This window comes from Perna viridis, chromosome 1, assembly GCF_037379345.1.
Source record: "Perna viridis isolate PV_CMFRI_1.1 ecotype Kerala chromosome 1, ASM3737934v1, whole genome shotgun sequence".
Lineage (NCBI taxonomy): Eukaryota > Metazoa > Mollusca > Bivalvia > Mytilida > Mytilidae > Perna > Perna viridis.
This window is the reverse complement of record NC_142445.1, coordinates 16,641,474-16,656,875: the sequence shown is the minus strand read 5'-3', so window position 1 is coordinate 16,656,875 and position 15,402 is coordinate 16,641,474. Positions and strand designations below refer to the sequence as shown.

General features: G+C 32.5%; 2 protein-coding genes across 3 annotated transcripts; one reads left to right on the top strand and one right to left on the bottom strand.

Moving 5' to 3' along the window:
* Window positions 1-629: 629 nt before the first annotated feature.
* Window positions 630-5,043, bottom strand: LOC148627499 (ras-related protein Rab-8B-like). 2 transcript variants are annotated; one of them, XM_088574063.1, is made up of 4 exons: window positions 4,699-5,043; window positions 4,079-4,259; window positions 3,550-3,695; window positions 630-1,651 (listed from the first exon to the last, which is right to left on the bottom strand). In XM_088574063.1, exons 1-4 carry the CDS (start codon window positions 4,903-4,905, stop codon window positions 1,634-1,636), a joined length of 552 nt encoding a protein of 183 aa, XP_088430189.1. In that variant the 5' UTR covers window positions 4,906-5,043; the 3' UTR covers window positions 630-1,633. The 2 variants fall into 2 exon arrangements, with proteins under 2 accessions (XP_088430189.1, XP_088430182.1); XM_088574056.1 differs by lacking the exon at window positions 630-1,651 and adding an exon at window positions 2,674-2,907.
* Window positions 4,953-15,261, top strand: LOC148627498 (uncharacterized). The gene is made up of 4 exons (XM_088574079.1): window positions 4,953-5,066; window positions 7,614-7,700; window positions 12,333-12,398; window positions 14,683-15,261. The coding sequence occupies exons 1-4, from the start codon at window positions 4,992-4,994 to the stop codon at window positions 14,764-14,766; spliced, it is 312 nt and encodes a 103-aa protein (XP_088430205.1). The 5' UTR covers window positions 4,953-4,991; the 3' UTR covers window positions 14,767-15,261.
* Window positions 15,262-15,402: the final 141 nt, after the last annotated feature.

The window sequence follows — 15,402 nt, the reverse complement described above, 5'->3', positions numbered from 1 at the left end:
TCGACCAAGGGGCCCACCCCCTCCTTATCCTGGTCAATGACGACAATGAAAATAAATTCACGTGTTTAGATGTTGTTGGAAGACAACAAAGAAACAAACAATCGGAACTCAGATAGTACATACTGTCCGAATGTCAATTCCATCGCAAAGAGATCAAATGGAAGTGGAAATACGGTATAGGGTTTGTAAGTCTCGTTCTAGTTTCAGTTTCCCTTTCGGAATTTCCGAATCGTGTTGAAATCCGAAGACCGATCTGCATTTTCTTGTTTACTTCCGGGAAATCGAAACGCTGCAATCGCAATGGAAAATCTTCTATTTTATGCTTTTCTTAACATTTTTATTTTGTCATTTTTATCAATTTTTTTACTCTATAATATTTTTTTTGCTTTTTATATTGAACCCATTGGCGTGTTCATGACGAATTTCCATGCATTTGAATGGTAGACGAGGAATCACTGTGTCACATGACAAGACTTACATACCCTATCACCGTCCTTATCCACTGAAATGATGGTTTAAATGCAGTGTCTGGTAAAAAAACCAAATACAATACATCAAATTTACCTATTTTTGTACAACTTGTTATATGGGATTAAATGTGATAAATGCAAACAAAGGAAAGATTGGTATAATAAGTACAGACAAGCCTTGCTTTATTACTTATCTACAAACGAGAACGATGATAGTAAACGTATAAATGTGAACAAAAGCAACATTCTGATGTAAAATTAGTTTTTAAGTGTCTTGGCACAGTGGAATGCATGTATCGAACAATTTCGTTAACGTTTTTCATCGTTTGACAATACATCATTTATCAAATTTGTCCTGCATGAGCACTTGGACGGAACAGATATTTTAATTTTCCGGTGAACTACAGACCCATTGTCGTGTAAACACCGTAAACGAGCGATTCTTTGTCGGACAGCTGTGATGTAACATTTGTCATGTTCACTCCCTGAACTTAAACAACTTCCACTGCAGAGTGTATTGATCATTCGTTTTGGAACACAAATCTTTTTTTCGACGGTTTCTCGGATAAATTTTCTTTTACAAGCCAAGCTACCACCAAACACGAAAAAAAACAGAATTATTATTACCAAATCGCATCTACATTTAGTTGTAGAACATCGGGTCATGACTGATAGTTAACCTGAAATTAAAAAAAAATGAAAATTCAGATTTGTTTTCATTGAAATATATAATTATCCCGAAACGTAGTAATTTGGTTTTGTTTTTGTTTTTTTTTTTTAATTCTGTATTTTTAGCTCAGGTGGGCCAAAGGGCCGTGCGAACTTGCCATTACTTGACGTCTGTCATCGTCGTCGTTGTTTACAGTTTTTAAATTTCATAAGATACTTCAGCAACCTATTACTTTACATTCCATTAGGTTTCCGGAATTAAATGTGGCCATTTTAATGTTCCGTTCTACCCCAAGTTTAAAAATTGGTCCCAGTAAAATGATAAAAAATATATAAATTAACCATCTTACCTCTTCAAATGCCAAACTTTAAAGAACCAGTTTGAAGAATCTGTCCATTTATATACAGGTATCATTAGCCTGATGACTTCTTAGCACTAGTTGAGTCAACACCTCCACATGGAAAAAGTTCATGTGTACTTCCACTCTCATTCTTTATATAAAGGAGCTTTTCTGATATAATAGGGGGTTAATAGTTAAAAAAATAAGCATGCATTAAGGTATCTCCATTTCTATTGTTGTAAAGGTTCTATTCGTGTACATTATATTGTCATATAAATGTAATTAGAATGTATTATTTATTTTGACTTATTTGTACTTACCGTTGGTCAATACGTCTATTAGAAGTTTACAGAATGAGTGTAAACGTCAATTATTTTTCAGAAACATGCACATTCAAAATCTTTGCAAAACGAATGACGTAATTGAAATCATTAGCCATAAAAAATGTTGTTGCATGAATAATAGAAACTGTTGTGAATAGAAATCATAGACGATAAAATTAATAATAAACGCACAAAACCAACCAAACAAAAAAAAACAAAAACAAAAAACAAAAAACAAAACCAAACAAAACAAACAACATAACATAACATTAAAAAGGAACATCAAAATATTTCACACATAAAAAAGTCGCACAGGAAACTGTTTAAGGCAACAAACGCTTTGACCGCTACAGTTTTAATATAGCTTAACATTCACACGTGATCCTGGCCTATGCTAAGTCGATTGTAAATGAGGACGCGTGGCTCAAGTTGATTAAGCATGAGTCTTTTGTCAAAAGTTGAAAACAATCATTATTGCCATCCAGCCCAACCGACTCTGGAAACTACATCAAAATATGACCTGCACTATATGTACCAACTGAGTGGACGTAATGAAGGCGGTTCTACGGTAGTATTTTTTTAATGATATTTTGGTAACAAATGCGGATTTTCATCGTAGTGTTATAGAATAAACGTCATCGATGCTCCCGATAACAGCTTCTTGGGCTGTTTTCAACGTGCTGGTTTTACACACACAGTGATATTAGAATAAGTCTATGCTCTGAGAATTTTAATAGAATGTAATATGAATTCTTTCTTTTCACATACCGAAATACACTCTCAACGCATATAAACCCTCGGGCGAGCTCTCACATTAATGTAATGATTGTCTTAGAGGTGTTATTGAATGTGATTATGGAAAAAAAAATATGGCATTCTATATGTATTTATTATAAAGCTGAGAAAGTTAATCGAATTATGTGATATTATGATAATGAAACTAACACTATAGACAATCATTTGTACAAAATATTAAACAAGTTATGCCTTGCACAAGTTTTTTTCTCTACAGCAAGCCCATGAAGAGGAGTTTGTTGTTGGAGATTCTAATTTTATTGAATCTGTTTTCGAATCCATTGAGTCGACTAATTTTCCTGACAGATTCTGAAGCAAAGAAGCAAAGAACATTTTAAGCTGCTTGTAAACCCAAACATATTTGTGGTTTCCAAGTTGGTTCATCCGTCTTTTGTCACCAGTTTTGAGGTTTAATTCAAGACTGTGTCACAAATTTCAATTCTGTGTCACAAAATTCAATTTGTGAGAAAAAATTCAACTCTGTGTCACAAAAGTCAATTCTGTGTCACAAAATTCAATTCTGTGAGACAAAATTGACTTTTGAGACACAAAGCAGACTTTTGTATTACAAAATTGAATTTTGTGCCACAGAATTTACTTTTGTGACACAAAATTGAAAATTTATAGTATTTTATAAATTTTGTTAATCTGAATTTACTTTTGTTGAACTACTGTATTCACTATCTTAAATCCAGTTAAATCAGTAAAGAAAAGTTGTTTACGGGAAATATATTCAGCAAGCGGATTATCTAGAGGTCGTCGACAAGATTTGTGTTACAATGGATCGTGTTAACTGTATTAGGAATCGTTTTCATCAGTTACGCTCCCCCACAATGTTAGAAACACTTTTTTTTCGAGACAACTAGGAAGGAAGATACTTTGTACAGTCGACTATAATATTGAATACTACATTAATGGAAGGGATGAATATTCATGTATAATAACTGTTACCTTAGCAAGTCTATGAAAGGCCTTCTCTACGTTTGTTCCGTCTTTTGCACTGGTCTCTAGGAACCACATTAAGTTGTTTTTAGCTACAAATTGCTCCCCTTGATTTGATGTAACGGTTCTGTCTCTACACTTATCATATTTGTTTCCTGACAATCAACGAATTCGTTATAAAGAAAACAGCAATACAAAATTGCTTTAGAAACAAATTTCTAAAACTTACAATACAATTTGTCCACAGTAAACCACAGACTGTAGAAATAACATTATATTACATAAAAAAAACTCCTCCAAAGATAAGAACAAGAATTTTTGAACGGACAATGTAAAATTCTGAATATTTGTTATGATTTTGAAGAAGATTCTACATTCCGATATTTATGGCAAGAAGCGGGCAGCTAATTGATTTCAAAAAATGTATTGTGCACGCTTTTTGAATTGTTTTTAGAGTGCAGATCTGCGTTAAACGGATTTTCTGCTGTCTGCTGTCACTGATGACAGTCTATCCTAAAATCACCTTGATTTACGTTACCTAACAATACTTTAGGAACATCTCCTCGCAATACGGCTATCTCCTTAATCCAATTGCGACAGCTCAAGAAAGAGTCGCCATTCGAGATATCATACACGACAACACATGCGTGAGCATTCCTATAGTAGGCCAAAGTCAGACTCTTGAATTTCTCCTGTCCAGCAGTATCCCAGATTTGAAGCTGCAAATATAAATATTGTTGCTTATTCTTTGCAGCATTGACAAGGAATCGCGTACGTGCGAAAAGAAGATGTACGCCGAGTATTGTCAGTGCAGATAACAAGGTGTAGCAAACTCTTGTAATTTGAATTACATGTATAACAGCTTGTGACAATTCACCAATATAAAGGTACCACCATGACAGCAAGCAAAATCAGCGTAAGTAGTTTAATTTAATTAAATTAACTTTATATCCATGTCATCTTCTGAATAAGGCAAACGAAATAGACAAAAAAATATCCGACTCCACACATTTTTGCATAAATCTAATCATGAACGCATATTTGTAGTAAATATATAAAGAGAAGATTCCGCGTTATAAGGCGAAAAGGGTGTTTTTGTCCTTGGTCTTCAAAAATAAGCTCAATAGGCTTTCGAAATATCCAATAAGTGACTCATACCATTATATTTTTTCCATCTATCTCCAGATGTGTCACTGCAAAGTCGACACCAATTGTGGCTTCGTGACCACTTTTAAATTTATCGGTGGTGAAGCGTCGCAGGAGGCTTGTTTTCCCCACGGCCGTGTCACCTACCAGCACTACCTTTAAAAAGCAGTCACAACTTTCCTCCATTAATTGCATCTTTAACTTAACACGCTTATTCATAACACAGGAAATATATTACACAGTAACTTTCATGTACAAATCCGGAATATGATAGCTGCACCTAGGCTGTAAAAAAAATTACATATATGAATTTGCATTCATTGTTTATCTTTAAAAATTATCACATTGGCGGATCCACATTACATAACATAACATACAATGTAAGTAGTATTCTTTAGTATTTAATATTCATTTCCTTTTGTATTTTAAGATTACAACAGAAAAAAGTCAAACTACACCAACGCGTCACGTTTTGTCAATTCATTTACATGTACATACATATATTAATAATATACTTTAATAACAATTAATTGAGAATACACTCTTATAATTATCACCGACGTCAAAGATAGGTGGACACAACTATATATCCAAAGTGTAACTGATATTATATATATAGGGTGCTGTGACCTACGTCCAATGTATTTACTGACACCAAATATAGGTGGTAATAGCTACGATGATTGTTACTTCAAAGAATAAGCGAGAACTCCGTCAAAGAGGTACACATAGCGAGAATGCTGAAAAAAAAACATGACGTCCGCAACATAAAACCTACGCAAAAAACATTTTCCCTTTGTGAAACGATATCATTTTTGCCTCACCATCCACAGGGAATATGAACTATTGCCATAACTTGTAACAACAGTTTTTTTGTAAAAATCTAAAAATCTAACCCGTTAGGATTAGCTAAATTCAGCAATTGGGTAAAAATGTTTGGAATGATTAGATCGTAAAATGCATCTGTTAGCTGTTGTTCGAGTTATTTTTTTTTTAATACTTTCGGCTGGTTTTAATGTTATTAAATAAAAAAAAATCCTTTGAAACTACTTGACATAATTCAATGAAATCTATCTTCCTTATGGTATAATGCATGCACATTGATTAGATTTTTGATTCGTCGAAAAAATTCTATACTAAATAGAATATATATTATATGTCAAACAGCAGTTTTTCGCAAATATCTCCTTTAAACGTTAGGATTAGCTTAACTCTTAGAGTGGGTAAAACAATTCTGCATGATGAGAACTATCCTAAGACAAACGTGAAAACACGTTAACCGATGTTAGATATACTGCCGTTTTTTTTTTGGAATTTTTTGCTGAGATTGATTTTATGATTTACTTTATTTCTCTATTTTAATGTAACTTAATTGGGTTATTACGTAGAGTATCCTGCATTAAGTGTACTTATCGATTTTTGATATCATGTCGAAAAATATGGCAACCACTACAAACAAAATAGAGCCAGGTGAGCAATTCAGGCTCATTAGAGCCGCCTTTAATGAGAAATAAATACCAACACTTTTTTTGGTAAGACTGTAAAAGAATCTTTAAAAAAAACAACGTTATCGTTCATAGGAAAATGGTTTTAAGCCGATGTTTAGTTGTGTATACTCAACCAGTAAAATATCAACCCTTGTTATTGGAACTATGGATGTTTTGCTTTAAATACGAATTATATCAATCATTACAAACAAAGTCGTAAACCCACGTTTGAACGCCTTTTTGTGCTTTCATATAGTTATTGGTTATATTTTGCTCGATATTGAACAAAAACATTACAATAATCCAGAATTCTCTGTCGATGAACATATAATATATTTTACAACATTATGACCCTCATTTGAGGATTAGTCACATTTCGGGTTTATAAGAGATTCAGATTTAATATAATATCGTTTGTCTTTTCTTTGGGGGTCATCAATCGATAATGCGATGTTAGAGCAAATGATTTGTCCAATGAAGCGCATGGGTTGATAAAATTACACCATTTTATTATTTTTTACTATTATTAATATTATTATTATTACACCAAACAACGAAGATCACAAAGTTAATTTATGAATAAATTATACCTGAATTAAAATAAAACATAAACAACCTGATGTAAAGAACAATATAACGAAGTAAATCCCGTAAGAATATCTGAAAAATATAGTTAAATATACATGTAAAATAAAAATGTTATTGAAAACAAAAGAGTCATTTCCATATTATCACAGTACTTAATAATTAATAGTCACAACATGACCACCACGTAAATGAACTGTCTTTAATGGGCTCTAGTCTTAACGAATTCGAATCTGTCCGATAATCCATAGAATTGAAAAGATGTCTAGAGAGCTCCTGAAACATAAAATGTATCTACATTTGCCTGGTTTTTTTTTTTAATAGACAATATTAATATAACACTGTGCACTGACCAGACATACATCAGGTTGATAAACAGATGAAGCAAACATTGTGTAAATAAAGCTTATTTGATTTGATTGTGGACAATAAGAAGTTCTGTTTAGATTTTAAACAGATTCTTCTAACGAAGTTATTTTTCAAATCAGTGCATCTTTTTAGCTTCAAATCATTATTTATTGCATCACTTCAACAACTCTTATGCAGTCAGTTTCAGCAAACCAAAATGTTTATGCAGTCGAATTTAATGTCGGGTTGTTTTATGGTAAGCAAATGTCCCACCGTAACTGAAGGTCGCCTGGTTTTGATATTACACAAAAATATTTCTTACGATGGTCTAGTGATTCGAGCTCGTATTGGAGAAAATTATATTTTTATTTCAGAATTTATTTAAATTTATTTAGGTCAAAACTGAGAATTCCGCGCAATATCTTGAAAAGGCCAGTTTGGATTTATTTCAAACTTTAAAGTGTTTAAATATATATTTTGACGAAATTTTGATTTTTATCAATTTAGATCGAAGATCAGAATTATATAGCAGTCACCAGAGCATTTAGATCTGTAAAGCCTGATAGCATCTGCAGTTATCGTACACTACCGCAGGTAAATAATCCCATTGGCATACCCCACTGGTTTATTCTGGCTATTCCAACATTCTAAAATTTATAGGTAAAAATGGTGTCTTCTAGCTATTCCAACATTTTAAAAATATATATTCTGGATATTCCTACATGCAGAGAACAATGGATATTGTTTTAGTAGGTTTTATTGTTTTAGTAATTATTGTCTAATTAATTTTACAGGTAAATTTGGGATTCAACATTGGATTTAAACATTTTATTAGCAAAATTATAATGTGTTTTAGAGAAATGTGGGGCTATTTTTGCCAAATTTATAACTTTTTTCATGGTAATAAACATATAAAATATAGACTTAAAATGTTGAAATATTGGAAAAAAGATAGAGACTGAAAATTAAATTCAGTTAATTAATAAACAAACGAAGGAGCCGTCCATGATTTTTGATTAGTGCTTGAGCTGTTTGTACTTTGTATGTTTTATTTATGCATTTATTGTATGATTCTTTTAAACAAATCATGTGTACTTTAACTTTATTTACTGCTTTTTCATTTATTTACAATGTTATCAGTGCTTGAATATTATGTACTTATAAAGTGTGTATTATCAATGACTTATTGTCATCATGCATATTGAATATTTAATAAAATTGTGAAAAAAAAATCTTATTTTTTTATTTGTTAAAAAAGAAAACTTTAAATGACACCTAAACACTTGCAAGTCTAAAATTCATAAGAATTTTCACATGAAACCTCTACAGATCCCAAATAAAATTTCATACGTACAGCAATAATGTGACAGGTAACTCCAACACATTTAGAATTCCAATTAAAGTTTTGTTTTTACAGTATACACAAACTTAATCCCTTGTTTATACAACCGTTCTGGCTATTCCTACATGGATTTTATAATTTTTACGGTTTATTCTGGCTATTCCAACATTCTAAAATTTATAGGTAAAAATTATAAAATCCATGTAGGAATAGCCAGTGTTGTCAGTCTGGAGTCGATCTCTCGGTATTTGCGTTTTCTTGGGACACGTTTACCATCGGCTTGGTACTGGAGCAAGGTGCAGGCATGGACGGCTCCTTCGTTTGTTTATTAATTAACTGAATTTAATTTTCAGTCTCTATCTTTTTTCCAATATTTCAACATTTTAAGTCTATATTTTATATGTTTATTACCATGAAAAAAGTTATAGCCCCACATTTCTCTAAAACACATTATAATTTTGCTAATAAAATGTTTAAATCCAATGTTGAATCCCAAATTTACCTGTAAAATTAATTAGGCAATAATTACTAAAACAATAAAACCTACTAAAACAACATCCATTGTTCTCTGCATGTAGGAATATCCAGAATATATATTTTTAAAATGTTGGAATAGGTAGAAGACACCACCCCACTAAAGTTCAAATACAGGTAGTTAGGTCCACTTTATAGGTATTTCTAATTTACAAAATTTAATTCTATGTTTATTTACGCTAATAAACAAACCCAATAAACAACTTTATCTGCGAACTAAATATGCTGATTGCTATGATTTGTATTAACCACGATCCAATTAAAAATAGTTGGCCTCTACCTTCTTAATTATCAGTACCTGTTTATTGTATGCATTTACCCGAATAAACCAGTCGTTCATTGTCGATATATTCAAGATGCCTATTTATTTTTAGAAGCATAAAAACATATTATGCTTAGCTAGAAATGAAAACCCTGCGAGATTATAAATATTTATCAATCATAAAATTGAAATATAAAGAGGAATGCTGAGCTGAGTACCAATTGGAAGAGCTGCCTTCAGGTATTCCATGCAGGCCCTGGAGGACAAAAGGGGCAGTGGTTACGATGAAGAAACTTGTATAAAGAAAGGGGTTTCAGGCTATTATTTGCTTATCTTTTGTACATTTTTTACAAAAAGGTAGCATAACCCCAGAAACCATTCTGACGTATTTTATTACGACTACCGCCTCGTGACATCAGAAGCCCTTAATTGACAAGTAAAAATGAAACTTTGCATAGCAATGCCATAGCAATTTCGATTGTGCATTTCTTGGGAATTGTGTCATTTTGTTTTGGTCTGGTGTGATTGGTTTTTGCAATAATCATTCTATCTGGCTATTTTAGCAACGTGTTTGTTAATTATAATAGAGATATAGGTGCTCCAGGACCTCAAGAAATGCATGGCAAATGTTTCCTGCGCCAGACACCATTGGTGTCTCGTTAATTTTAATGTCTGTGCCTCTGGAATTAGATGTCCAGCGCTTTTACATGACACATAGGCATCTATAGAATAACTTGTAGCACTTGAGCTATAAAGCTTATCAACTGAGAAATGTAGCTAGTTTACAGAAACATATATTTAAGGATATGATTTATTTCAATGATGGTGGCTTAATTTTGAATGATTTAACAGACAGTTTCGACTTGGAGGTCGATAAACTGAATTTTTGTCACCTTCCCTCCTTGAATAACTTCTGCTTTGATTTTCATAAAAAGACACAACACAATATATGAATTGAAAAAGGACATTTATTGTAAAATGACGAAAACTAAGTATCAGCAAAACAGAACTATATATGCAGCGACTTACAATAAGTCTAGAATAACCTGAATTATAAAAATACCGAAAGCACATACCTAACCCATGACTAATATCTGAGCTGAAATTCAAAGGTGGAGGGCAGATAAATTGAATATCGACCTGAAATTTTAAAAACTGGGAATGGCAAACTAGTAGTTTGTAGTTTGTAGCACTATGTCGGAGAGTTTTGTGTTTATTCATCTAGGGGTTCAATGGAAACCGATATCGAACTTGAATATTAGCCAAACTGGCGCACTCCTACGATGCATTATGAATTTTGATGTTTGTGTGGTTTGTAAATGTCCTACATAATCAGAAAGGTGAAATTTAAATTAAAAACAAAGTGATCAATATTAACCATTTATAACAATAGGCTTGTGTCACGTTTGAATTCGATCCCCCTACTTGCCATTTATCCCATATTTGACGATTATTTTAGGCGTAAAAATTCAAACGATCGATATAAACTGATTCAGTACATGCGTACTTTGATTTCATCTGGAGTTATTAAATGTTTACACTCTAAACGAGGCTGTTTTTTTACATGGTGCACCATATTTAAGTAACACCATAACTAAATACTCCAAGCTTTACAAAGTTTACAGTTATCTTAGATCTTGGTATACGTTTGAGTGAATATCCATATATATATGTTATTGTTTTTAGAAAACTCGATTTTTCTATTGAGATACTGATCATATATGATGAGAATGTTTTAAGAGACTGTCCACTTAGATACCAGACTTATGATATGGATGACGCATGGTAAATTTTATCTCACAGATTTCATTTTGATCCAATGTAATATTTACATCATATATTTGTCCAAAAGTACAGTTTTTTTAAGTCGACATTGGATGGTTCAGAAAATGATTTTATAGTTCCCTATGAAAGCAAACAAATTTTACACAAAATTAAAGAGTTACTTTAGTATCTCGTTTTTTCAATGAATTTCAATTCTTTCTTTGTAATTTATTTCTTTTAGCATTTGCAGTTAACCAAAAACCAACATTCAACTTTGAGAACGGATTCATTTGCGACATAAAATTGATGGAATTTGTTTTGAAAACTAATTTGTGCCACCCAAAGCCTGGTTTTTGCACAGACTCCATCTTAATTGCATTTTTAAACTTGACAGTATTCTCAGTACCAACTGCTCCGGTGGTGTAATATCTATTTTGCCAGATTTATTTTGGACTTGACTTGATTATGAAACGAATTAGTGTTCGGTAATTTTAATGAAACCCTTATTTATGGCAGTTGTTCGGTTTGCTTCTAAGAGAGAAGAACGTTCATGTACTTGTGGTGATTGCCCTGTTTATCACATAACCGGTAATATATAAATAATAGGCTAATTAAGACTGACTTTTTCTACGAATTATACTAGAAATTGCAGTACTTTGATTAGTATAGTTCATAATGATTTAACATTATATTATCTGAAGTATTCAAAGCAAACCATTAGTGTTTAATGACAATCAAAGCATGCTTTTGGAGATGTGATCTCATATTGATATCTTTTCTATTCTATTTTTTTCTAGCAGTCTTGATCAAAATACTGGTAACTGATATATTACACATATCCGATATCATTAGAGCGGAATCAGCATGACTTCGGAAAATTATGTATCTTAACCCAGTATTTAATTCTCACCTCTACCAAATCAATCTGAATCTGTATTTAAGATAAGTAGTCATGAATATTGAATGAGTAAGAAATTGTTCTGAAATCATTCTTCTGTTTGTTTTTCATTCTTCAGACTGGAACACTGTCTTCTGTGAATACAATGCTTAAAATATTACGCTACCTTTGCTAGCTTATGAAATGCTACATCAATATTTCTTCCATCCTTAGCACTAGTTTCAAGAAATACCATCATATTATGCCGCTTTGCAAATTTTTCGCCATCCAGTGGACTTACGGTTTTTCCACTTAGCTTATCTGACTTGTTCCCTGGACAAAAATATAGAAATACCTTTCCTATATAATGGAATAATAAAGAATATTCTTTTAAATAAAGGAATAAATGTTGTTTTTTTTTAATAAAATATTTTCTATTTGTTTTAGAGATCGAAAACAGAAAACTTGATAACATTTTTAAAACAAATGTTTACATTGACTGAGGGTGCAGTGGTGAGTGTTTAATCAATATGACTCATAACAGACGTTCTCAATGCTGTGATACATTTTGTCGTGGGCTAAAAATGGTTCGAAATAATTTTAATTTTGAATTTTAAATAAAAAAGTTAAAAAAGAAACCATAAATATGATAATGACAAAAATTCTTTTTATCTGATGGAAAACCATTTAGATAAATTGGGAAGCCTCACCGAGTAAAATTCTAGGAACGTCTTGTCCGCAGAACATAGTTACGTCATTCATCCACCTGACACAGTTTTGTAGAGATTGCGTATTAGTAACGTCATATACAACCACAGCAGCGTGTGCATTACGGTAATACCCAAGTGTTAAACCTCTAAAACGTTCTTGACCAGTTGTGTCCCAAATTTGAAGCTAGAAGGCAAAACAATATATATCATACAAGTTGCTTTATCCTTGATATTTAACACTCAGAACTTTTATCATACTGTCTTGAAAAATCAAAGCAATATTAGTCAGTGTTTTCACTTTTTATCAGGTTTGTTTCAAAAATTTGCTGACAATTAAGAAATACTTCATTGGGGTATATTGCTGTACTCATTTAAAGAGCTGTTTTTTTATTCGGTTATTTTACTCCGAGCATGAGCGAAGCAGAAGGACCTTTGTATGAAGGAAGTAAACATCATATCTAACGATTTTTTTGTATCTGAATCATCAAGGGGTAGATAAATCGAGTGATGTATTGTTTGACGTTTATAGGACGTCATATTAGAATGGCATATTTTCATGTTCATAATGTGGTGCTACAGTGATTTTGAATTTGTGAACTATAATATCTTTTTTTTACTTCCTAGACTAATAAAACATTGCTGATAATAGATTTAAAAACCCTAATGATTAGCAGGGGCGTGTCCAGGATATTTGAAAGGGGGGGCGTAGAATAAAATATTTCGCCGAGCGAAGCGAGGCGAAAAAATTTTTGGACCTTTTTTGGCTTAAAAACATAAAATAATAGAGAATTGCACTAATGTAACGGTTCCTGACTTGGAGCATGTATATTTTATAGTTAAAGTGTCAGGGTGTGACATTTTTTATGCCGAGTTAGTGTCACACAAAACAACAAAAATTCATGTATTATACTGATTTACTTACCGTTTTGGTTGTTTAAAAAAGGTGTCCAAGACACCTTGATACGATTTTAAGGTCTTTTGACGTTTTGTTTTTGACATCGACATCTTTGCTAATTCTTTATCACATCAACAACAATGGATACTAATCGCAGAGTCGAACACGCCGGACTCCGAGAAACGAAATTTTACGGTTGATGATGACCCATCAAATTGGGGAATCAGTATAAAAAGAAATCAGAGTATGTGTTTAATTAATGAATATGATAAATTGCCATCATTCAATACAATACTAGCAGATTATAACGATAGTTTTTTTTTTTTTTTTTTAAAGGGGGGGCGTACGCCCATTACGCCCTTACCTGGACCCGCCCCTGATTAGTTCAAGTTTTATCAAATATACAAAATCATCTTCGAATGCCATATTAAATATTTCAAGCAGGTTGTTTAAAATTGCATTAAATATCAATAATGCAAATAAACCATTGTGAACAGATGTACCTTAACAATTCTACCATCAACATAAAAAGTTTGAACTGTAAAATCTACTCCAAGCGTTGGCCTGTAATCTTCAAAATCTTGCCTGTAGTAAAACGACGAACTAAACATGTTTTTCCCACACTAAGATCTCCTACAACAACTACGTTAAACAAATAGTTATAATTTTCTTCCATGTTCACCCTTTCATTGTAAAACAAGTAAAACATCAACTGATTTGTAGACCGGATGTTAGATCAGTGAATGTAAACAGTAGATTTACCACCCAAATTTGGCTGAATTCAAATGACATTACACATTTAAGAAGATAAACGCATAGGTACATAAGTGTAGTAATTGGCAGAATTTTAAAAACGAATCCAAATCATCTTATTTAAACAGACGGTCGGTAAGAGGCATTCCATTGAGGACTAATTTTGCTCTCTTATGAGACTGACTTTATAGTTAGTCTTATTAAGTCCGTTGATCTCAGTTTTAGCTGTGTGCAAATAGATGAGTTTAGTATTAAAAGAATCCTAGGTTCATGATAAGGCTGGATTTCGTAATAAATTTTACAGTACATAAACTGTGCACTTTGAACTTTGCATGGAAGCATGTGCAAACATGTACATGCATGTTGTCACAATATTTATGTCTTATGATGTTTCATTGTGCGAAAGACTGATATTTGTAATGCAATTTATCCTCTGCAGTGGCGGATCTACAATGTGAAAAGGCGGGATGCCAGCCCATGCACTCCCTCTGGATCCACCGCTGCTCCGAACGGATTATACTAAACGAGTTGAAAAAATAAACCAGTTTCCTTGTAAAAATTCTAACACAAAAAGAAGAAAGAAGTTCAGACGCAATAAAAACTTCCAAGATGTTTTACCTCTTAAAAAGACTGCAGATTTAGTAGCCGTATGAAAAATGGAAACATAGTTGTAATAGAATATTAGCTCAAAGGATACTTCGTTGTCCAGGCCAAGGCGGATCAAGAATATTAGAAAAAGAGAGTGGCTCTGATCAAGACGTTTATAAACAGGGGATACTATTGTTTGCTATATTTACTGTCTATAAGTTGTTATAAACTTACTTTTTTGCGGCGTAAACATATATGTACAGAGCAATTGGGGTAAGTGGTTTGTGCATTGAATTTTGCGTTACTTCAGTTGTCATATTTTGACAAGGTAGAAGATTTGTTTTGAACATTTACAATGTCATAATTTATATTTTCGGGCAGCCAATCACGTCTGTCTGCTTCACGCAAAGAATAAATAAGTGAGCCATTTTATGAATTCTGATTTGTTATAATCTAAATACCAATAAGAATTAAAGCGAATATGAGATCACAACTGTAAAAAACATCTTCGCTAGCCAAGGGTTGTGGTCTTGCCCCTTCCATTCACGCAATTGGAGGGTCAGGACCGTAA

What these genes read in the sequence shown, in the direction of transcription:
- LOC148627499 (XM_088574056.1), bottom strand. Translation starts at nt 4,905, where the DNA reads ATGAATAAGCGTGTTAAGTTAAAGATGCAATTAATGGAGGAAAGTTGT. An exon ending in TAGATGGAAAAAATATAATG is followed by an intron (nt 4,260 to 4,698) that starts GTATGAGTCACT and finishes TTATATTTGCAG; the next exon opens with CTTCAAATCTGGGATACTGC. An exon ending in CCTTTCATAGACTTGCTAAG is followed by an intron (nt 2,908 to 3,549) that starts GTAACAGTTATT and finishes TCTTTGCTTCAG; the next exon opens with AATCTGTCAGGAAAATTAGT.
- LOC148627498 (XM_088574079.1), top strand. Translation starts at nt 4,992, where the DNA reads ATGAATTTGCATTCATTGTTTATCTTTAAAAATTATCACATTGGCGGA. An exon ending in GTTATCGTACACTACCGCAG is followed by an intron (nt 7,701 to 12,332) that starts GTAAATAATCCC and finishes TATTTGTTTTAG; the next exon opens with AGATCGAAAACAGAAAACTT. An exon ending in CATTGACTGAGGGTGCAGTG is followed by an intron (nt 12,399 to 14,682) that starts GTGAGTGTTTAA and finishes TATCCTCTGCAG; the next exon opens with TGGCGGATCTACAATGTGAA.